General features: G+C 39.3%; 1 protein-coding gene across 8 annotated transcripts in view; it reads right to left on the bottom strand.

Moving 5' to 3' along the window:
- Positions 1–24,730, bottom strand: part of LOC311287834 (solute carrier family 24 member 2) — a 110,613-nt gene that overhangs the window by 85,154 nt on the left and 729 nt on the right. For all 8 annotated transcript variants that reach the window (XM_084404915.1, XM_084404921.1, XM_084404918.1 and 5 more), the window contains exon 2: positions 22,804–23,784. In XM_084404915.1, the coding sequence (XP_084261041.1) occupies positions 22,804–23,670 (867 nt within the window). In that variant the 5' untranslated portion in view covers positions 23,671–23,784. The remainder of the gene's footprint in view (positions 1–22,803; positions 23,785–24,730) is intronic.

Below are 24,730 nucleotides of genomic sequence, written 5' to 3' on the forward strand. Positions count from 1 at the left end.
CCATGAGACCCAGCATTTTCTGAAACTTTCTGAGCGGGACCATAGTGCCGCAGCGGAGAGATTTCGTCATGCGCTGAATATTCAGTCTGCGCTGTGGCGATAGTTGTGCTGTCATAGACAGCGACTCCAGTACTGTGCCCAGAAAAGATATTCTCTGACTGGGAGACAGTGAACTCTTCGCCCAATTGACTTTGAGACCTAGATTCTCGAGGTGTTCGAGTAATATGGTCCTGTGTTCTATGAGCTCTGAGTGTGATCGAGCTAGAATCAGCCAATCGTCCAAGTAGTTCAAAACTCGCATGCCCCGAAGTTTCAGGGGTGCAAGCGCCGCGTCCATGCACACTGTAAATGTACGGGGTGCTAGGGACAGGCCGAACGTCAGGACTGTGTATTGATATGCCTGGCCCTCGAAGGCGAATCTCAAAAATCGCCTGTGACGTCTTTGCGAAATATCCGTGAAATCTTTGACGGACGATCCAAAGAGGCCGGCAGAAGAGATGGGGGCGTCGAGGAACGCGGTGCGCTCTGAGTCCGACATCTCAGAGACCGTCAACCATAAGTGTCTCTCCGCTATAGTGAGAGAGGCCATGTTCCGCCCTATGGCCTGTGCAGCGGACTTAGTGGTGCGAAGAGCTAGGTCCGTGGCGCTCCTTAAGTCCGGCACGCTGATAGCTCCCGGTCCTTCCTCATCCAGCTTACGGAGAAGGTCGGCCAGGAAAATCTGCAGGATGGCCATTGAGTGCAACGCAGATGCAGCCTGTCCAGCGGCGGTGTAAGCGCGACTGTGCATGGCTGAAGTCGTGCGGCAAGCTTTTGATGGTTGCGCTATCTTGGCACGCCATCCAGCGGAGGGCGGGCAAAGATGGGCCACTACAGCTTCTTCCACAGGAGGAAGAGAATGGTATCCTTTGTCTTTAGCACCATCCACCACGGAGAATGCTGCTGAGACAGAGGTATGCATTCTGGATGAGAAGGGGGCGTTCCAAGACTTCGCGACTTCTTCGTGAACCTCAGGAAGAAAAGGCGCGGGTCTTGAAGACGGCGAAACGCGGTCCCCTTGCAGGAAACATCCATCCAGCCGGTTGTGCGCAGGTTCCACGGGCGCCGACCACTCAAGGCCGAGGCTCGCTACGGCCTGCATGAGCAGACGCATCAGCTCTGCTTCAATGCTGGCCCTTTTCCCAGAAGGCTCGCGAGCAGAGGGGGCGAGATCCACAGAGCTCGACCAGTCCTCACTGCCCGACGCCAGTATAGAGCAGCTGTCAGACTCCACAGACCAAGACGCTCGGCTCTTTTAGAATGAGAGTGTGAGTCGCAGCGGCGAACACACACTAGCAGAGAAAGGATATAATACGCCAGACAGCGTAGCAGGAACGGCGACTGAAGGCGGCGAGTTGTCGGCCAGCGGCTTCAGATGCAAAGGCTCGTCCCGCAGAAGGCTTTCTCTAACGGCGTGGATTCTTCCTCTCAGGATCTAGCGATGCGAGAGCTTCGCTGAAGAGATGAAAAATCTGATTCTATCAGCCTGTCGAGCTGTATTTATAGGCCCAAGCCACGGCTGTTTCGGCGGGACGTGACGCAGTAGGCGCGGAGCGCCCCCATTGGATCTGACGTCACGAGGGGCCTCCCTCGATAGGCTGCTGCAGTTGCCGCAGGGCAGCCAATAGGCGCGCAAGCCGTCTTGCTTATGTCTGCATGCTGCCGCAACGCGTTTTACATTATTTCAAAATTAAGGATAATTTTTGGCTTCAATATCTCGTGGAAAAGAGATTTTCCCCTAGCGTAAGATATTACGCAGTACGAGAGACCTCTCGTAAGAGGACTGATAATTATACAAGATGGAAAATATTCTTGATGGATGGATGGATAGAATATATTTTAAAATTAATGATAATAAAAAATGGGAAGTTCTACAGTCAGAATTCTGCTGACTGAAATAATTTGGTACTTAAACAGGCCTTAATTTCCCATCAAGTGAAGGCTAATCATAACATGTTTGCCCACCCACACCCACAAGTCCTCTCAAATTAATGAGAAGAGATAGATCAAAGCTTTATATTTTTAATCTCTCTAATCTCCTTATTACCCTAGCGGGAAAAAAGTATACTTTATTGTATTTTAAATATATTCCCTTTTTCAATAGTACATTGCAAATAAACTAACAAAAATTAAAAATCTTTTAATATATTAAAAGTATATTAGCATCATGCTTTTACCTATTTTCACAATACAACTTTTAACACACTTTAAAATAATTGTGCTTTAGTATATTTTCTAAAAATATATTTTAGAAAAATATACTTGAAGTGAAAATTCTGTTTATTTTTAAAAGTGTATTTATTTGCATTTTATTAATAATTAAAAACAAGCATACTTTTAACATATTTCTAAAAAGTGCACTATAAGTATACACTGGTAATAAATATATGCTTAGTTACACTTTTAAGAAATATGCTAAACACAAGCATACTTTTAATACATTTCTAAAAAGTATACTATAAGTACTTTGGTAATACATATATGCTTAGTAACATATTATTTAAGAAATATGCTAAACACAAGCATACTTTTAATACATTTCTAAAAAGTATACTATAAGTACTTTGGTAATACATATATGCTTAGTTACATATTATTTAAGAAATATGCTAAACACACGCATACTTTTACTGAAGTTTTAGTGTATTTAAAGAAAACAAACTTATGTTGCTCTTACTTAAAGTACATTTTATGAGTACTTTGTGTAAGCACATCGCAAAATGATAAAGCTTTTAGTGCGTTTAAAATATATGTACTTTATAAACAATTAGGCCTACTGCAATATATTTTAAATATTTATGTATTTATCAAAAATAAATTGTTGGGTTGGGGACTATTTAATAGAAACCGTAGTGTTGTTTTTAATTTTACCCAGCTTCTTCAAGTTTGCATGGCGTGTGACATTTGGAATCACATTATATTGTGATTCTAGTTAAGATTTGTATTACATTAACGTTACATTTTACTGTCTGTGCCAGTCGTATTTTTGACAAAGTGTAACAGCACGTCTTTTTCAGTTTAGCTACATTAAATTTGACCAATCAGAGCCAAGATTTTCAAGTCGAAGTCGAAGCAGACTCGAAGAGTTGAAGATACTGCCCTCAGAACTTACTGGTAAGTTTTAGTCGCTGTTTGCATAAATAAATAGCTCACTGTTTAGTTCTTTTCCTAGGTGGATAGGTCTGCTATGCATTTGCTAATATGACTTACACGTGGAATACTGACATTAACCGCTGTACTGTAACATGATGCTTACACTGATTTCTAGCAACTTCAGCACTGGGTATATAGTCAAAGTCGAAAGTCTTTGATAAATCTGTTTAAAATCTATGTGGAGACATTTGTCTGTCTTAAAACAACTATAAAACATTGTCCAATGCATCTGCAAAAAAACTGAATTAGTTATCATAACATGTACAACATTATATTAACATTATTTTTATTTGCAAAATGAAGCTGTGTATTTATTTCTGATTTCCTGAACAATTTGGCTTCATTGTTATGATGTAAATGATCTTTGAAAAGTTTGAAAAAAACATGTTATGAACATAAAGTTACTTTGTCTTGAGATGACTAGCCAATTATGGTAGTGTGTGTTGATTGGTGTTTATATTTGTTCAAGCTTGACAACCTTATTGCCTTTTTGATTACTTTCTAATATATATTACAAATTACAAATTACAAATAAGTACAAAGATTAAATTGTTAAAAGGGATGCTTATAAGAGAGCATACATTTGAAACTGCTAAGTCTGTGAAGGGTTTTGATTATATTACCCACCAAGTACACTGTACTCAGCGTACTGTCATTCTTAAAAAGAAAACAAATCATTAATCATAATTTGCCTGCCTTATATGTGTATATGTATATATAATCTCTCTCTTTTTTTTATATTAATATTTGTTGTTTTTCAGACCAGCTGCTATAGAAGAAAAACTGAAATCTGAGTGCAGAGACAAGCGAAGAAGAGAGTAGTAAGTATGGTTTAATCTCATATCACCTCTGTTATAGAGATTTTTTAATCAGGCCTATTGAAAGGTGATTGACAGTTAGGAAAATGTTAGCAACGTGTCCATTTTAGGTGTCTAAAGCTTTTAAGCTGCAAGTCTTTTCTAGAACCATCACCTTATCGTGGTGGAGAGGTTTGTGTGTCCTGGTGAACCTGAGAGCTATGTTGTCTGGAGCTTCGTGCTCCTGGTAGGGTCTCCCTTGGCAAACTGGTCTCGGGAGAGGGAACAGACTAAGAATGGTTCAACCACTGCCTTGTGGCCCGGGAGGGGGAAGGCTAAGGGAGCACACCCCAACAGAAAAGCAACCTCTAGGTAGGCCAATCCCCCTCCTAAAGGTCAAACTTTGATTACAGAAACACTGAACGATATATCATACACCTTAGAATTGGGAGGAAGAGGGCCTTCAACTGGAAGGAGGATGAAGCCTTGTGGTCAAAGCCGACCGGAAGCCACAAGGCAGAAACTTCTTAATCCTAAAGCTATCACAAAGATTGCAGCATGGAATGTGCGCTCAATGCATATTACAGGAAAAGCGCAAACCATCGCGAATGACATGAAGGCATATGGCATCCATATCCTTGGAATTGCCGAAGCCAGGTGGAAGGAAGCAGGACAAACATGGCTCTCATCAGGAGAATCAATCATATACTCCGGGCACACGGGAGATAATGCGGCTCATTCAGATGGGGTAGCAATCATGCTATCAAATGAAGCCCAGAAGACACTCCTAGGATGGGAACCAGTGAGCCCAAGGATCATCATGGCCAAGTTCAAGACCTCACATAAGCGCATCGTCGTTAACATCATCCAGTGCTACACCCCCACAAATGAAGCAGAGGAGGAGGCATGTCATGTAGAGTAGAGGGCTGCATTGGGATTGAGTCCCGCCGGGTCCCGCGGGACCCAACGCAAATCTCGCGGGAGCGGGCGATTTGAAGTTTGCTGCGGGCGGGAATGGGCGGCTAAAAAAAACACTGCGGGATCGTGAGGTAGCCTAGTGACATGATGGAGATGTCAATAATGGCGCTTTTCCACTACACAGTACCAGCTCGCCTCGGCTCGGCTCGACTCGCCTTTGTTTGGTTTTCCACTGTGTAAAAGTTGTACCTGTATCTGCTTCCAGGTACTTTTTTTCGTACCACCTCCGGCGAGATTCTGAGCGAGCTGAGGCGATACTAAAATGAGACGTGAAAACACGGCAGACTGCTGATTGGTCAAAGAGAATCATCACTATTGCTGCGTCATCATTGCACACGCCAGACAATCCTGGTCAGAGTATCCTGAATAAAAAACAGCAAAAACAAAAACAAAACCATCCAAAAACAGCATACACTCGATTTCCTCCATTGTCCTGTGTGTATTTGTCCAGAATACATGCTGGCCAGGGAAACGAAACAAACAACCCCATGAATCTCTTTAATAATAGCAATAAAAATACGTGTTTTTTCCTGCGGGGCGGGAGTGGACATACATATTGCGGGAGCGGGCGGGAGTGTAACACATACGTTGCGGGAGCGGGCGGTAATGGTCAGAAATTCGGCGGGCGCAGGCGGGAGCGGGATGAAGAAAACAGTCCCGCGCAGGGCTCTAATGTAGAGTGTTGTCGAGAGGCCAGGGAGAAGTTTAGGAAGGCTCAGTACAATGGAGTGGTTTTCAAAATGCCAGTTGTGGTTTATTTTAGAAGCTGCATTTCACAAGGTGCAGTCCACATAGTACCAATATATATATATATATATATATATATATATATATATATATATATATGTATTACACTTAATGCACCATATACTGGTGCTAAAAACAAAAGAAAAAATGCTGTGAGCATCAAACCTGGCACTAAACAATGCCTAGTGGCACATCCACAATAAAATCAGCATGTCTCATCTCAGACATGTTCCAGTGTTTGAACAGTATACACAGGATGCAACATTCCCCCCTCAAACATGCTCAGACAATGGTTTAAATTTACAAGTTTCCCGCCAAACACTAGTGGGACGAACCATTGTCACAGGGTGGAACCTTTCCCCGTAACACTCATCACTGAATTTCACAGCAAAACATTCGCACCTAAATAATATAACTAATGTTCAAGAACTAATTTCTGACATGCAATAATCATAATACAAACATACATAACATACAACCACAAACTCAAACATTTAACACCTCATAGCACTCATGTCTCTCTCCATCTTGAAAAATGGTACGCTCTGGCTATGCGCACTACCAGAGCCTACCTCCAAAACTCTGGCTCAAACAGGTAAGATCTAACATGTGCTATAATATGCAAACTTACACAATAAAGAAATAATTTAAAACAAACAATGGCTCTCTATTATCAGTCAAAACATTAACACATTGAACACTTGATGTTAGTATTGTCCATCCAGATATACATTGTCAACATACAATACATAAGCTATTCCTGCAATCAGCACACCACGTAAATTCAAAATACCACTAGGCTGGCACTCTAGTGATGATGTCATTGACCTGGTTCATCATCACAAGGCAAAAGAAGATTTCTACCAAAAGCTAGAGGAAACCAGGAGAAAATGTAAAGAGAAGGATCTCACCATTTTAATGAGGGATCTGAATGCAAAGGTTGGCAACGATAACACCGTCTTTGAACAAGTGATGGGAAAGCATGGTCTTGGAGTGATGAATGAGAATGGAGAACTCTTTGCCAACCACTGCGCTAACAACAATCTGGTCATTGGTGGAACCCTCTTCTCCCACAAACCATGCCACCGGGTAACTTGGGTATCTCCTGACATGAGGACAGAAAACCAAATAGATCATTTCTGCATTTCCAAGAAATTCATGAAAAGCCTTCAAGATGTGCGGGTGAAGAGAGGTGCTGATGCAGGCACGGACCACCATCTATTGGTAGCTAACTTAAAACTTAAGTTGAAAAAACACCACAACAGTAACTCCATAGGTAAGTGCTACAATGTGTCACTATTCACCATCAAAGATTAAACAAGCAGACTTCCAAATAGAACTTAGAAACCGCTTTACAGCACTACAAGAAATGGAAGAGGAACCCAGAACAATAGAAAACCACTGGCAGCAAGTAAAGGAAGCATTTACAGGGGCCAGCGAAGCATCAGTTGGGCCCAAGAAAAGAAAACACCAGGAATGGCTCTCATCTGACACCCTGATCAGAATAGAGGAAAGGAAGAAACTAAAGGATGTATTAAACAATTGCAAAACAAGAGCAGCCAAGAAAACAGCAGACAGGGAGGTAAAAAGGAGTGCTAAGAGAGATAAGAGAAACTTTGTAGCCAAGCTTACAGCAGAAGCGGAGGAAGCTGCAAGGCAGAACCTCAAAGCTCTCTACGACAACATCCGACTCCTGACCAAAAAATACCAGAAAGGGAACCACCAAGTTAAAGATAAGGGAGGAAGGACACTGAATACACAAGAAGAACAAATGAAGAGGTGGGTCGAGCACTTCTCACACCAACTGAACCAACCATCTCCGGCAGTAAGAGCAAACATGCAACCTGCAGAAGTCCCCCAGTCAGTTGACTGTAGACGGCCAACCAAAGCAGAGATTAGAAAATCCATCATGCTCTCCAAGAACAACAAGACACCAGGTCCAGATGAGATACCAGGAGAAGCTCTTAAAGCAGATGTAGAAACATCCTCACAAATACTATATGACCTGTTTGGTAGGATCTGGAAGGAAGAAGACCTGCCTGGGGAATGGAAGGAAGGCCATCTGGTAAAAATACCCAAGAAAGGCAACCTACAGTAAGCCTCTGCAACAACTACAGGGGTATAATGCTTCTATCCGTACCAGGCAAAATCCTAAACCGGATAATCTTGCAACGTCTCAAGGCAGCAGTGGACGCAGAGCTTAGAGACAACCAAGCTGGATTCAGGCAAAATAGATCATGTGCCGATCAAATAGCAACCCTGCGAATCATCCTTGAGCAGTCACAAGAGTTTAAGTCACCACTTTACACAGTATTTCTGGACTTCGAGAAAGCATTCAACAGTCTGGATAGGGAAGTGCTCTGGCAACTGATGAGACACTACAGCATACCAGAGAAGTTCACCAACATCATCAAGAATAGGGCTGCACGATTTGGGGAAAATGTCATATTGCGATAATAGAGGTCAATATTGCAATTGTGATTGCGATATGCGATATAATAAACAAATGGTTTCATGAGTCAACTTGCTTGGTTCTCAAGGAAAATAAATGCACACACAGATTAGTGATAATCTGCCTAAAGAAAAAAGTTCTTTAGTCAAGAGCAGTGAGTGTTTTTCTCTGTTCCCTTTGTTCTTTGATTAACTTTAGCGACAGATATAATTAGTGGCTACTGTGTACTGTCCCTTTAAGACCAGCTGCTGCTGTCAGAGACGCGGATCTCACATACCTCATTCTCTCACGAGTCACAACTCTTCAAGTTCATCATAAGACTACTCTTATGTTATGAAGATACTCGACAAAAAGACATTTTGGCATAATTGTGTGTGTTATTGTTCGTTCAAGCTCGAAAGAGAACTGTATTCTGGCATGCTGTTTTGTGCGCACGCACGATATTAGCGCGAGTCTTTCTGTGTGTCACAGTCAGGACATTCACAGGCAGCGCGTTCATTTTGGCATTGCGTACGTATGTTGGTCGTTCTACCGCGAAAGAGAACTTGATACTGGCGCGCGTCTATCTGTGGGTCGTGTGTGTGTGTGTGTGTCAGGAGGACATTCACTGACAGCGCGTTCTTTTTTGTCTTATCGCGCATGAATGGTTTAAAAGCATTTGCATGAATAAGAGCGGGATCATGTAACACTAGCCAAAGGATGCCAAAAATGAACAGATGCTGCGTTAATTGCGTTAACAGCGCTAATTTGTTTATTTAATATAAAATCGCAGCATTTTGCGTCATATAATCGTGTAGGCTTGACATCGCGATTGCGATTGCGATACGATTAATCGTGCAGCACTAATCAAGAACACCTATTCGGGAATGCAATGTAGAATCATACATGAAGGCCAGCTGACAGAGGCTGTTCACATCACAACAGGAGTAAGGCAAGGCTGCTTACTCTCCCCACTTCTTTTCCTCTTAGCGGTCGACTGGATCAATCGGCAAGCCACGGACAACAGGCACAATGGGATCCAGTAGACTCTGTTCACACAACTGGACGACCTAGACTTCGCAGATGATATCGCATTACTGTTCCAAAATCACCAACAAATGCAAGAGAAATTGAGAGAGGTAGAACAGAAGCAGCCGAGACAGGACTCAATATTTGCATACAGAAGACCAAAGTGCTCAAGGCCAATACAAAGACGCTGGCCAGCTTGATGGTTAACCACCAACCACTAGAGAACTCCTTCATTTACCTGGGAAGTGAGGTAGCGAGTGATGGCGGATCAGAAGGAGATGTTAAGAGGAGAATAGGCAAGGCAAGAGATGCATTTGGCATGATGGGGACCATATGGAGAGCACAAAACATCACACTCAAGACCAAAATACGGCTATTCATCTCAAGCATAAAAACCATACTCCTCTACGGATCTGAGACGTGGAAAACAACAAAGAACCTCCTGAATAAGCTACAGTACAAGTCTTCACCAACCACTACCTCAGATGTATTCTTAACATCAGATGGCCTGATAAAATAAAGAACGAAGAGCTGTGGGGAAGAGCAAAGCAGCCGGCAATAGAAGTGGAAATAAAGAAACGAAAATGGGGATGGATTGGGCACACACTGCGGAAACCGAAGAATTCCATCACACGACAAGCCCTGCAGTGGAACCCACAGGGCAAACATGGTAGAGGGAGACCAAGAAACACCTGGAGGAGGAGTGTCACAGCCGAGATGGAAAGAGCTGGCTACAGATGGCAAGATCTGGAGAAGCTGACACACAACAGGACGAGGTGGAGAAATATTGTCAGTGGCCTATGCTCCTCCTTGGAGTAACAGGCTTAATTATTAATTTTAATTATTTAAAGCTGCAAGTCACTTGTCTTAGTTGTCCTGGCATACAATATTTTGCACAACTTCTAATTTCCTCTTTGCAACAGAGGTGAAGAGAGTGCATGTTAGCATGACCACAATAGACACGTTCATGGGAAATACCCTAGGTTTAAATAAACCACAATTATCAATATACAGCATACCCTCTAATACTCACAGGTTGCTTTATTGCTGCAAATAACTATCAGTGACTTTTTGATTGAACTTTGCTCACTGTAAGTTGTGTTGGGCTTCTTCTAATCTCATGTTCAATGTAACTCATAGAGTGCTGTATAGTGACGACAGACAAGAGGATAAAAATTGACACTCATGTCCAGCTTGATGAAGATATAGCCAAAGCTTTTAAAGGTAAACTGAGAAGACAACGGAATTCTAATGCATTTCTATGCAAATTATTATACATATATTCAAACATGGATACAAAAATGTTAATCATTGGTTAATTTTATATAAATTATACTTCCCTTTCACAGATCCTGTGATAAAGTCTTCAAATACAACAGTGTCTGAACCACAAGCCCTCAGTTGCAGAAAACGAGTCTTACTCAAAAGAAGTGATCGTCCACTTGAAGATGTGACATTCAAACTCTTCTGTTTCTTTGGTTCAGCCATTTGTAGGCCTAAGTTTGTAAATAATGCATTAGTCACTTCTGCACATTGTTTTTCCTTGACTTTTATTTTTTCAGAAAATTGCATTGTGATGCTTATTTATTTAGTGATGTAATATTCATAGTGTACTTTTCAGTAATACAGGTATAAATGAAAAGTTCTACAATTTATTTTATAAATATAGCTCTGCCATAGCATTTAACTGATCTTTGTTATAATGTATTTTGTTCAAGAGATGAACTATGCTGCTATACTTTTTTAATGTACTCTTATGTATTTATTTTGCAATGTACACAACCAGATACTATATTAAAGTTTTCTTGATTTCAAAGTCTGTGTATGTCTTAACATTTATATTTAATTATTTTAGCACTTTTAAAGGAGAACTCCGGTCAATTTTAACATTGAGCTAATTTTTTTGTACATTTGGAGTGCTGTCAATACAGAGAACAACGACAAAAATCGGTGCTGCCTACACCGTGTTATCCTCTTTTTAAAATTTACATCCTGTTTTCGGTCGAAGTCCAAAGTAGTCGATTGCCGAGTTCACGCCCATAGGTTTAGTTACCTATGATCACGCGCGTGAACTCGACAATCGACTACTTTGGACTTCGACCGAAAACAGGATGTAAATACAGGTATTTATCTTTCACATCTACTGCAGTCAGATTCACTCGTGTTCACTCTGAAGGAATCACTCACATTGGCTGTGCACTTGTAATGACACATCAAGGATATTAAGAGGCTAAAAGCAGGTTTAAACATTGCCCCATTGAAGTCAACAGGGTGCAAATTTTAAAAAGAGGATAACACGGTGTAGGCAACACCGATTTTTGTCGTTGTTCTCTGTATTGACAGCACTCCAAATGTACAAAAAAATGAGCTCAATGTTAAAATTGACCGGAGTTCTCCTTTAATATACTGTTTTGAATACTGAATAAAACAGCTTTATAATAAACTATTAGTGTAATACCAATACATTTTAATGAGCTGAAAAGCTATTTAAATGTTCTTGAAGTACATTAAAATTAAGCTTCAAATATATTATAACTGTAGTTTAAAACATGAAAGTATATTTTTAATGAACTGTAAAGAAATACACTTAAATGCACTAAATGTACTTGAAGTGGTTCCATTTTAGCACAATTTAATATATTAAAGTATAGTGCAAATAGCTTAAAATTGATCTTAAGCATATCTTGAAATACACTTAATATACTTGAAGTTGTTTCAAAATAATACATTTAATACACACTTAGTATAGTATAATTTAAATATATTTCTTTTTCACCTGGGTATATTGCTTGTATGTTTCGAAGGCACTCATAATGAATTTGTAATGTACTTGTAACACAAATAAAGTACACTTGAATATCACTAATCAAGCATGTAATTAGTCCCAACACAAAAGTATAGCTTAAGTATACTTAAAATTTTGACAATTTAGTACACAAAAGTACACTAAATACACATAAAGTTATGCTTTACTACAATTTAATTACTACTAAAATATACTTAGTAGAAAATTAGTTGTTTCAAAATAGCACACTTCAAGTTAACTACTCATTAACACACTTGAAGTATACTGATAATTAGTCTGGCTGCAAGTATACTTAGCTTTTTTTTTTTCACCAGGGTAACTATAGTTAATAAGGAGATTAGAGAGATTAAAAATGATCACAAAATCCCTAGCAAACACATCACACCTTCCCTTGCACCATTTCATGGTGTGACAGTTTTCACTCTGCGTTAGCGAGATGGGCTACAAATATGTTAATGTTCTTGAAGCCGGAAGAGAACAACAAAAACAACTTCAAGGTCATGGATTGAGCATGGAACACATAATGAGAAAGGTAAACACATCATAATAAAATGTATACCTTAAATGCAATGTAAGCATTAGATAAAAATGTCTGCCAAATGCATATATTTATTATACATGGCTATGCATCTCCCAACTGCATTTGATGTTTGGATCTTTTACTCAGCCTTGTGTTAATTCAATTCCGTGTCAATTTTTTTTTTTACAAACAAACAAACAAACAAACAAATAAAATAAATAAAGGTACAATACCCAAGGCTGCTCTTTTTTATATAATGAAATGATTTACACTGCCAAAATATATGACTTCTTTCAATTCTTCTGTGACAATCAACACTTTTATGTTAATTAAAGCTAAATTGTGTGTGGGAAGCATATGTGAAGATTGTTAGATAGAGATGAATTATCTGTTGTTTGAGCATCAGGAAGGAGAAATGAAAATAAAAACCTCTTATTCACAATCTCACAAAAAAGTTTATAGAATAGACATTTATAAAAGTGTGAAACACACAAGCACTCTTCCAAAATCCACTGAGAAAGTAATTTAAGGATCAGTAAGCAGCAAAGGTTTGCTGAATATAAAATGATATTACATATATTATATTCTTATATTTTATGATTCATTATATTTCATTAAAAAAACAGTCTGTACTCTGTAGGCCTACTACATATTTATGATGCTTTTTAAAGCTGTGCACAATCAGATTAACAGCACACCGGCATCAAATTCGTTTGGAATCATTTGTAAGTCAGGTCTCTTGTGTGATAGTGCTATATAAAGCCAAGCACACACCACAAGATTGAAGTTTGTTGCCCAAAGGCATCTCACGGCAATAGGGGGACATTTTTAAGACACCATGTCAAGATAAAAATAGTACAACTTTTGACATGCACTGCAGCAAATCAATGACAGTTTTAAAATAATGGACTAGTTCGATTTCTGGCGGTGGGACAAGATTATTTACATAAATATCCATACTTGCATTATCAAAGAAACGAACGTGGCGTTTATACTTGGCGTGTTCACCGTTGCACTATTCTTTGAAAGAAGAGGGGGTGAAGAAATAATAGCAAATAGATATAATAGTAAAACCAGTGGATACAATTTCAGAGAGAGGAAGCCACTCTTTTGCATCTATTGAGTTCACGCTACTAAAACAATTCATGGTGCTATTACAGTTTACAGGTAGTTTCAGTGAATGTAAAATGATCACATTCAATCAGATGTTCGCACAACCAGGAGACTTTGGTAAAAAAAAATAAAAATAAAAATACGGTCAATTCAGCCATTGACCTGCATAAAGTCAGCATGAAATGGAATTTGTGATAGTCTTTTTTACCCTGTTGTGACATATTTTCCAGTGAAACAGTGGGGACTTTAGGGCGGGACTTCATTTTGTCCATGTGGAATTAATTCAATGGTTGAATTGTCAATTTTTATTTCATGGTGATTTTAACATCTTGTGTTTACCAATGATTTATTGACTAATGGTCTGACAAGAAGATTATAAACAATACTATCCAAACAACATAAAAGATACATAAAATATGTTTTCTGTTCTGTAAAGTTAATGATATTTGTATTACGAAGCTATATGAAAATGTTTCAATTCATAAAGGAAAATTTATTTTTAACAAATAATGTTCATATGAAAAAAAAAAAAAAAGTATTATGGAGTAGATTGTGTAAGCTAAATGCTTTTGCATTAACCTTTAACCCAGGAAACATTCAAGTTAATTTATGATTTTACATAGCTATGTTAATTTACATTAGACTTAAAAAAAAAAGGAGAAGAGACTTTTCAGAAATTGTAAAGGAAGCTGACGAATGAAAATCAGGAAAATCTTAGTATTCTCCACTCCTAGTCTATATTATATCCATGCACTCGAGATAAATCCAGATTTACCGGGCAGCTTTTAGAGCTCATACCTCCAAAACTAATTTCCATCTCTTGTCACAAGGTAAGACTAAATCTCTGGGGATAATCGGAACGTCAGTAACAAATCTCACAGAAAGGTCCTTTACCTGAAACAGTATAGATTCAAAGACTCTAATCGCACGAGCCATGACCCAGTGCTGAACCAAGACATTCTTGAGTCATGTTTCACACAACGTAAAGAACATACGAATTAACAGCTTCCTAAAGCACCAGCCATGTTTTTCCTTCCCTTTAGTTAGGCTGTTTTTCACAAAAGCTTCACCTCACTTCATATCACTATAGAGACCTGTCTGTTGTCAAAGCAATTAGCGTTGAAGAAAGACAGCGGTGGCCATCCTTGACAAATCAGCCTAAACTACCAGGGCACATCTGTTCTACTGCATTTATTATGTCTATAATATTATGTTTTTGACATCAATAAACAGAGATTCCCTACCTCCAGATGAACTTTTCTAACCCTGTATGGCTGCAGACTCCATATCTGAAATACGACAGCAGATTCGAGCAGAAGTCCGAGGAGCCTTTGATATCCCCATTTTATTCTTTCTTTTAACAGGACATATTTTGTGCAGCTTAACCCAGCAAGGCTTCGCTGACATTTGACATTGTTTAATCCTTTGTGAACAGAATGACACAATGAGCATGATTCCACAATCCAACAATCCCCTACTGCTGCAATACAGTCTCCTTTTAGATCCAGTGCTGCAAGACTCATCCTGGCTGACCTAAGCCCAAAGTATACTTCGTTTTTTTATGCGTACACTGGCACAGGGGTTCTCAATGAGGGGGGTCCCAATAGCCTGGCTGGGGGTCCATGAAATAATTTGCTAAACCTTATTTTATGGGCTGTAAGTCACCTGCAGCCACTTATATTCCAGAGTGACTTAAATAATGCATTTAACGTCAAATAAGCAAAACGTATACACAAAGTTTTTAAAGACATAGTTATCATGTCTGTTAGGCAAGTTTAGGCCTATGCTGAGTTTCGGTTCATTTTTGTGACGCACTCCAAAAAACAGTTCACGGAGACCAAGACTGCAGAAAGTGCATCCTGTTTGTTTTCTTTATTTTACAAAAGAAAAACATTTTGTTGTTATGTTTTACTCTTATCTTTATGACCATAAATAAGTTGTTTCCGCTGCTATAGACTTTATGCGTCAGAGAAACAAGCGTGCAGCCATCTTTAGAATTTTGTGTTTGAACTTCTGAAGCTCTGTATATTTATATGGCATTGCTGTCGAAGAGTAGCCTGGAAATCCAGACCTAAATCTAAGATTAATGGTCTGGCGTCGACTAATGAAAATCGCCCAGCTCGAGGGGCGGCACCAAGCATGCATTTGAAAATCTCACTGCACGCAATTGGATAACACTACGACCAATCACAACAATAAACCCCATACGCTACCAGCGGAGCTAACTGGTAGATTAGACTCTTACCGTATCCGGTCGGCAAAACAGCAAAAACGTCCTTCTTGCAGAGGAACGATTCGAGCGGGATGTTCTGTTCCTCTTTTAGAGAAAAAGCCAAGTCTAACTCGTTCATTGTAGCGACCAAAGCCGTTTCAAACAACTGGTATTCATCCATAGGCATCTTGCAATGTTTACTATTGACTTTGACGCCACAGCGCTGTCGTCATCTGTTTAGCTCGCCTCTGGCCTGCCTATATCAGATAACCCGATGTGATTGGTGCAGCTCAGATCGAGGGGCATAAATGAGCTCTATTGCTCGACAACAGAGTAACTCGCTGAGAAAATTCAACTTGTGCTCTCGCGAGAACACTGGATTACCAGGGTAGTCGAAGAGTAATTAACTGGTGAAGTGGATTTTCTTATTGTAGAGTTAATAAAAGATATCATGATCATTGTAATGGGATGTCATAATAAATGACAGTAGACCGTGAAGATTTTAAAACGAGTGGTCCTTGGGCTTTTAATCCATGTTTGCCTAAAATAATGGCAGTGCGATTTTTGTAACCGTGCATACTCTGTACGTGCAGGTCACACATGCGCATTTAATTTGTTTTGCACTAAATCAGTTGTTCCACAAAACTTGCCTAGACAGAATAACTTTTTCTATTTTTAGCTGACTGCATTTTTAGTTTCATGATGAATAGGCTGTGATGTCCAGTTAGCAACACTAGAACTGATATGTTGTGTGTTAGCGTAAGGCACTGACGTGATCACTCTGAGTCTCATCAAAATCTCATAGAAAATGGCTAAGGGATAAAATGATTCCTTATCTGCTAAATTTGGTGTTAATGATTGTGAATGTGATACTTCTAGCTCTAAACTAGCTCTTATAACTCTAAACACAGCATGATGCACATGATTCTGCATTGAAGTTGCTGCAAGAGGGGTTAAAGCCAGTGTTGCCAGATTGGGCGGGTTCCCGCCCAATTGGGCGGTTTTGAATTTGATTGTGCGGGTAAAAAAGGGTTTGGGCGGGTGGACAAAATTTGGGCTGGTTTGGGGTCAGTTCGGCGGTTTTCAAACATCTACATTTTAAAGTCTAATTGATTAAAAAACTAAACTAAAGTGTGCATGTAGTCCATAAAATCAGTCATCATTCATGACATTACTGTACACACACGCGCGCCCATGCAGAGTCAGCTGGCGTTAGTGTTGACATCACCGACGAGCACGCACTTTTAGCCAATCAGTGATCAGCAGGCAGATGCGATTGAGCGCGATAAGTTGTAGCTGTATATTCAAGTGATCGCTAATGCCAAAGTTGTATCTACACAGTAAAGAGTAAGATAGTGAGCAACTCTAAAAACGTACACCTGGTGGGATAGATGGTGAATATAACTCTGAGGAGAGCACAGTTGAATGACTTGAAATTAAATGAAATATGGGACGTGAAATATGTCCATGGCCATGTGCACACTAACCTAACCTTACCAGAGACATCGGCAACTTTTACACCGTCCAGATTGCACTATACTCGACCCTGACAGCTGCTGAAAAAGGTTTGAATCAACGATGAATGAGTTTGACTGCTAAATTCTGCGTTATGTTCTGCAATGTGTACTAGTTCCGAGGGTTAAAGTAATCGGTTCATTTCTTGATTGCCGTTTTGACAGTGTCCATCTGGACATTTTAGTCATATTGGCTATAATTCTCCTTTATTATTGCCCTGTTTTGATCTGTTTTCCTGGAATTTTATTTTTTATTTTATTTTATCATTGTTATTTTGTTTTAAGGAGATAAAAATTGTGCTTATCAACCTTGAATGACATGGTAATGAATTTATATCATATTATTTTGGCGGCAGTAAAATTTTGGGCGTTTTTTTCTTGTAGTGGGCGGGTTTTGGTGAGCTTTTGGGCTGGAAATCACCGTCCCAATCTGGCAACACTGGTTAAAGCTACAATATGTTTTTTTTTTTTTTTTACCGCTAGGGGTCGCTAACCTCTTACAATAACAAAGGTGTAGATTGATGACGCAGTGAATAAGCAGAATCATAGAACTTGTCGTCATGTCGAAGGATCTAATAATGTTTATGGATGAGTGAATACATTCATGATTGATGAAGAGACAGATATCAGCGCCACACGCGAGTTCCGCGGACATAAAGAATGAGGACATTTCATTTTACCGAACTAACCGCAAGTGCTGAATTAATACTCAAACTGGTCAGTTTATGTAACAAAATAAACTTGTGAGGTAACACAGCGCTGTTTCACTTGGTCTACACTATCATACTAAACTGCATTTGAGTGTGTTGAAAGTTATAATGTTGTTCTATGTGTTAGTTTGTTTATTATGAGACTAGCAGTAAGCTAGATCAACATTAGAATAACATACTGATCATATTCTAACATTTCATCATGTTGAGCTATATAACATTGATTTGTTTTATGTACATTTGCTCACCTAATAAAGTACATGCAAGAGCGGCGTCTCTGTCAAGTCGTGAAGCTCTGTCAAGTCGAAGTTTGTCACGGACATGGAGCTCTCGGCATCTCGAAAACGCCACTGATCCTCGATACTGATCCTCGTTTTATTTCTCCTTTTGTCCCAAAGTCTGTTTGCCAAGTCTGCTTGGTTTTTGGATATTTTGATACAAAATTCCTACATATTGTACCTTTAAAGGTGCACCGTGTAATATTTAGGAGGATCTGTTTACAGAAATGCAGTATCATATACATAACTATGTTTTCAGTGGTGTATAAAGACATTACATAATGAACAGTTATGTTTTTATTACCTTAGAATGAGCAGTTTCTATCTACATACACTGCGGGTCCCCTTACATGTTAAAGGTATAGTGGAGGATCTTTCCGAATTTTAGATAAGACCCGCCCTCTCCACTTTGTGAATAAGTTTGATTGATTCACCAGAATGATTGACAATTAGGAGGACCAATAGTATAGGTGATCCACCCGGAAGTAAAAAATCCTCCGCTATACCTTTAAGTCACCATTTTGCGCCGTTATGTTTCTACAGTAGCCCAAAACGGACAAACACGTTTCGTCACTATTGCACTATTGTTCTTAGTGCAAAGAAACTAGCTAAAATCAGCAAATAAAACAGACACAATGATGAACAAGTAACAATAATATTCGCAAAATATAATAATAATTAAGTAAACATAATTTCTTACTTTATCTTTGTAAAGAAACCTCAACTGGCTACTCTCTGCTGTCTCAGACGCCGACATATTTTACTGTTGGTCACCGTCTGTTGGTTGCAATTTGCAACCTCACCACTAGATGCACTAAAAATCACACACTGCACCTTTAAGCCAAGAACAGACGTTTTAAAAACAGTTATGTGTATTTAAAAGGGACATGGGTAATTTATCATGTAAATACAGTAGCCGATCATAACAGTGGGCATTTATGCTGTATTAATAATATTAATGTTATTTATATTACACCTTAAAAGGCAATGTTACCAGACATCACAATCCTGTTGGAGTATGTGCTGTTGCAGCCATGTGATGTACTAGAGATAACTGCAAGGATGCTGCTTTCAATAATTGCTGCATTGATCCCAAAGCCAGTTTGCTGAATCTGTGGATGTTTTGAGTTAAATGTGCAAATGGTAAAAAAATTGTGCAGAGTGTCCAAATTAAACTGATTAGATGTGTCCTATCACTGTGCAAGCAAAACCTTGAGTTAAAAATCTAATTTTGCGTCAACAAAAATGATTTGATTCGATTTATTAGACAAAAAAATTGTGAAATACACTCAAATGTCAAGGATAGCACAATAAAGTTGTCTTCACGAGCGCTTACACAGATACACACGGGAGCGTTTGAAAGCAGGCGTCTAACAGTGGATCCGCCTATCAGTGGATATATTAGGGATGGATATATTTGACATGCTGCGATCAAATTTGACCTCCGACGAAACTATGATTTGAGTCATAGTCCTGTAGTGTGACATTTCATACAACAACCGTCAAATTGTCTTCGTTTTTCAAAACAGGCCATGACCAAAATTAACGTTTGAGATTTCTTTGAAGCCACCACATGTAATGCAGCTCACTGTCACCGTGTCATTGATTGATGATGTAAAACTCCAGACAAGTTTTCTTGTGTGCGTCCGCTTTTAACGCGTCTTGACTGCCATTAATGACAACTGAGATCTTACAGTGTGACATGGCAAAAAGCAAGGATCATGTTCGTACAGTCTGACAAGCAACAATCTTAAAGGACTATCATAAATTGCACAGTGTGCACCCGGCTTTAATTGATCTAACAGTTTTGAATGATTCAAGATCCAAGAGTACCATTCCACACATTTTACCTCCATCAATCTGCTTCCTTATAAAATCTGTGAAATAAAGTAAAGAAGTATCAGTTGAATAGGATCTTCTGAAACCTGATTGAAAATCATAAATTAAACCATTCTTTCATACATACTGATACATCTGTTTATACACAACCTTTTCTAAATTTAAGCCAAACTAAGAATGGAGACAAGATTTCCAGGATCATATCTATTTCCTTTTTTGTATAATGGATTGATCTTGGCTATCTTTATGCCAGATGGGACTATACCCTTTCCTAAAGAAAGATTTACAGTAAATGCAGCAGTTGGAACTATAATATATGCAGCATCTCTTAAAAATCAAGCTGGAATACCATCTAGACACATGAAGATCTTCTAACATATAAGTAATTTCACTGTCACTTTAGTAAAAATGAAACAGGTAGGTAACACCCCCATATCTTAACAAAATGAATTCCATACATTCCGTTCTCCTTAGTTCTCCTATAAATCAAAAGAGCCTTATTCCAGCTTTTTATTAATTCCATTATTTCCTGATTCATCCAAGGACTAGATCTTTGCTAACTCTCACCTGTCTAACGGGGGCAATTCTATCCACTACTTTAAGAAATAAAACTTATATGTCAATTAATTTAACTAAAATGTGTCCAAGCATCAACTATTGAGGTATTCTGAATGTCATTCCATTTAACTCAATAAGTTGATCTTTAAATGCTTCAATACTATATTTTTTAACAATCTAGTCAGTACTGTTTTATGATTACTACGTTTCCTTGCACAGAAGATCGCTAATGCCATATTCTATTACTCCTTTCTGAGAAATATACTTTACATCAGACACCAGAATAAGATCTATGGCACTTTCCCCACCTTCCCAAACTAGATTTGTTTATAATTTGGATTAAATTAAATCATTTACATAATGACTGCAGGGCATTAGAATTATCCTCTATTCTTTTACATATATCATTATTAAAATCCCCCATACAAATAAATTCTTTTGTCAAGGCATTATAATTATTTTAAACAAAGTCCCTCGTAAAAATCTTTGGGACGATAACAAACTCCAAACATTATTGGCTTAGTCGCAGGTATTAACAAGTCCAAGAACAATAACTCATGTTCAACATTAATATCTAACACATTAAAATGAATGTCCGATCTAATAAAAATACAAACACCCCTTCCGTGTTTGTTGCGATCCTTCCTAGGTTCGTTATAATTTTATACACTTATATCATTATCACTTACTGATGAATATAACCACGTTTCTGTTAAGCAAAAAATATCCAGTTTACAATTTTTAAGTAACCACCTTAAGATTTTCTTTAGGAACAATGATGGAGAGTAGATCTTCCAGGCGAAATCTGACGTAAACAATGGATAATATATCAATATTTCACAGATTTAGCTCTGTTGTGGGCAAAAATGCTGTTTTTCAATGGATGCTTGTCATGGAAATTTTACCCAAGTGCGACGGTTTGGATCGATTCATCTATTTCATAACAAAGGTATGAAGTTGATTTTGCATTTTGTCGTTTGCACAAATTACAATATTACTATTGCTGGAGGGTCTATATTGTAACACCGTAGATTGACACTAAACCCTTAGAGCTTTCAAATGATGTATAATTTGTTATCATTCTCAATATTTTTAGACCGTTTTCTATATAGTAAATGTAAATGATGGTAAACAAAGTGACGTCAACCCAGAGTCAAAAGGTTTTTAAGGGACGTTCCTTTGGAAATTGTGAAACTTCTCGTGTGGTGCTTGAGGATGCTTTGACAACTGCAGGGGTTAGGGATTAGGCTCAAGGTTAAACTGCGGTATTAGATCATGATTATTGTTAGTCGAGGCCTCGTTGCAGTAGCAGAAACAAATGGATTACGCTACACAAAGCCTGCAGGATTATTTCGGCTGCATCCATGACTACTGCATCACAAATGAAGAGCTTATGCCTTAATGAAGAACCAAAACACAGGAAAATGCAGGAAAACTATATTCAGTCATGCATGAGCATATGTATATGTATCTGAGTGTATGCCATAAAAACAACTTCTAGCTGTTGCCTGGCAACATTTGAGTTCTGACTCGGGTCCAGTAGCCTATTGTGTGTTTAGAATTTATATATGTTTCTTCATCATCCTCAGGATCTCTTGTGCATGCCGACAGCTCTATGTTCTGTTGTCCCCCAAATCCTGCTGTCTGGCAAAATAACCTTTCAATCACTGGCCACGTATTATTAACCAAATAATAAAAGTCTACGGGACAACGGCCCTCCAGGACAGAAGTTGTAGATCCCTGGCCTACACAACGCCATCAATGTGAGGACTGCGATGAGGACCTCAAGGGCTGAGATAGGGCCTATATTGGTATAGGGCCTAGTACAAGATTACTATTGCGTAGTTCAAAAGAAATAGGCCTAATCATTTTGCATTTTTCTGTTTATCCATTGGTCTTCAAACTTTGGTACTTTTGGGTTTGGGAAGCTGGTTGGGTCATTGTGGTATTTCCTATTACTTCACTAATCCTACCCAGAAATACCTCTCTACAATCAGACCAGTGACCAAATTACTTATCCGATCCCCAATTCAAATGGGGTTGGACAGACAGAGGAAGGAAGAGATGTTGTCAACTCACCTTTGGCTGAGCCTCCACTTCCACCACCTGGTTTCTGTTCGTGACGCTCTTGACAAGAGTCTCTACCGTCCCATTGAACTTCATGAAGAGCACATAGGTGGCGTAGACGAGCAGCATGCTGATACTCTCCAAGTACGTGATGTAGTTATCCAGGAAGAAAACTATGAGCATAATGAGGCCGATGATGTAGAAGGTGACGTCCCTGAAAAGAGGCCACCACGTCAGGTTCAGGATCTCCTTCGAGAATACCGCACACATTCCAATGACGAACAAGATGTTGAACACAGCAGAGCCGACAATGGTTCCGATGCCCACGTTACTGTGGGAAATGAATACGCCGATGACAGAGGTGAAGAGCTCAGGAGCCGAGCCCCCGGCCGCCATAAAGGTGGCGCCCGCCACGTCATCTGAGATTTTGAGTTTCTCTGTGATGACTGTGAGCGCGGGGACAAAAAACTCGTCACAAACGATGGCAAGGGCAATGAACATGTAGATCATGCCGAACATGTGTAACACGACAGCGCCACGCCGACGGTCCTCCAGGCTGAACAGATCAGTCGGATAGTCCCCTTGACTCTCGTTTGACTCTGCGGACGAGCGCATGGCTATGGGCGTGTCCTCCGAGAGGTTACTGTGGTAACCCAGGTGTGTGGATAGCAGTGTTCTATGTGGGGTGTGGCTCTGAAGCCCCTCCCACTGAGCAGTAGAGTGCCACGAGAAGGCCACTGCACTTATTGCTACGAGACTGATGAGGAGGCTGATCACCCGCGCAGGCCTGAGTTTTCTCCATAAGCGCTGGCGGGCACAAACAATCTGACTGTGCTGCACGTCGGAGGCCATGGCCATTCTCTCTGCTTCAACACTCATGTGCTCTCTTGTTACGCTACGGTTAGGCTTAGCGCATGCTGAGAATGCTACTTGTACAATAAATCTGTGGAATCCAGATGTCCTTCAGCACACCAGAGGCTTCCTCATATTAGCCTGAGAAAAATAATCACACAGAAAGGGTGGGGTGGGGGTTAATCACACATCACACAAAGCCAACAAGATCTATGCTGCCAGGTCAGTGTCCGTGCAATACGTATGTCCAAGCGCACTAAGTAAATGGTGTGTATGTGTGTGCAATGTGTGAATCTGTGAGCATCTGCGATCGCTGACTTGCTCTTACTCACAGCTGCGTCTGCATTTTCAAGGTCACAGTGAAACAGCACAATGTCAAAAGCATGTCTGCATCCCTCTCATGCCCTACGCAGCAGTTTCACAGCATGAACCTTATATAACCAAAAATAAGATCTAAATAAAAGCTCAAATTCTTCAACAGCGATACTACTGCCTTTGCCATTCTACTGACTGCCATGAACACAAATGTTTTCATTTTGACACATTATTATCTATAAAAATGAACTTTCATAGTTTCATTTTAGATCTACTCCTGCCAGTGTTACAACACATTTAAAAGCCTTTTCTTCCTCACTATATCAAGACTATTCCTTCCTCAATGATCATGATATTAGAATACTAGAATGAATTAAAGTCATGAGGTCTGATTAAAATAGGTCTTTTATTTACATATTTTCTTTAAAGCATATTAATGTGATTTACTAGTATGGCTTTATATTGTATTGAAGCATTTATAGGCTTAGTGGCTGGAAAAAAATACAAATTGTAAAAAACATAAAAATAAAAAATAAAAACATTGTCCAGAAACTATAGTGCAGAAAGTGCAGTACAAAACCTGGAAGTGTTGAGTAAGTTGGTAAGTACGATTAGTTAGCTGTACTAAATCTGTCTTTATTTTGTTTTACTTTTACTGAAAATAATACATATTCTTATTATTACAAATAATAGTTGTATTAATAAGTATTATCATAATAATGGAAAGTTGGAGTTGGTTTAATTTGTTGTTTTGGGAATACTGATATTTGGA

Source organism: Rutilus rutilus (genome assembly GCF_951802725.1).
Source record: "Rutilus rutilus genome assembly, chromosome: 3".
Classification (NCBI taxonomy): domain Eukaryota; kingdom Metazoa; phylum Chordata; class Actinopteri; order Cypriniformes; family Leuciscidae; genus Rutilus; species Rutilus rutilus.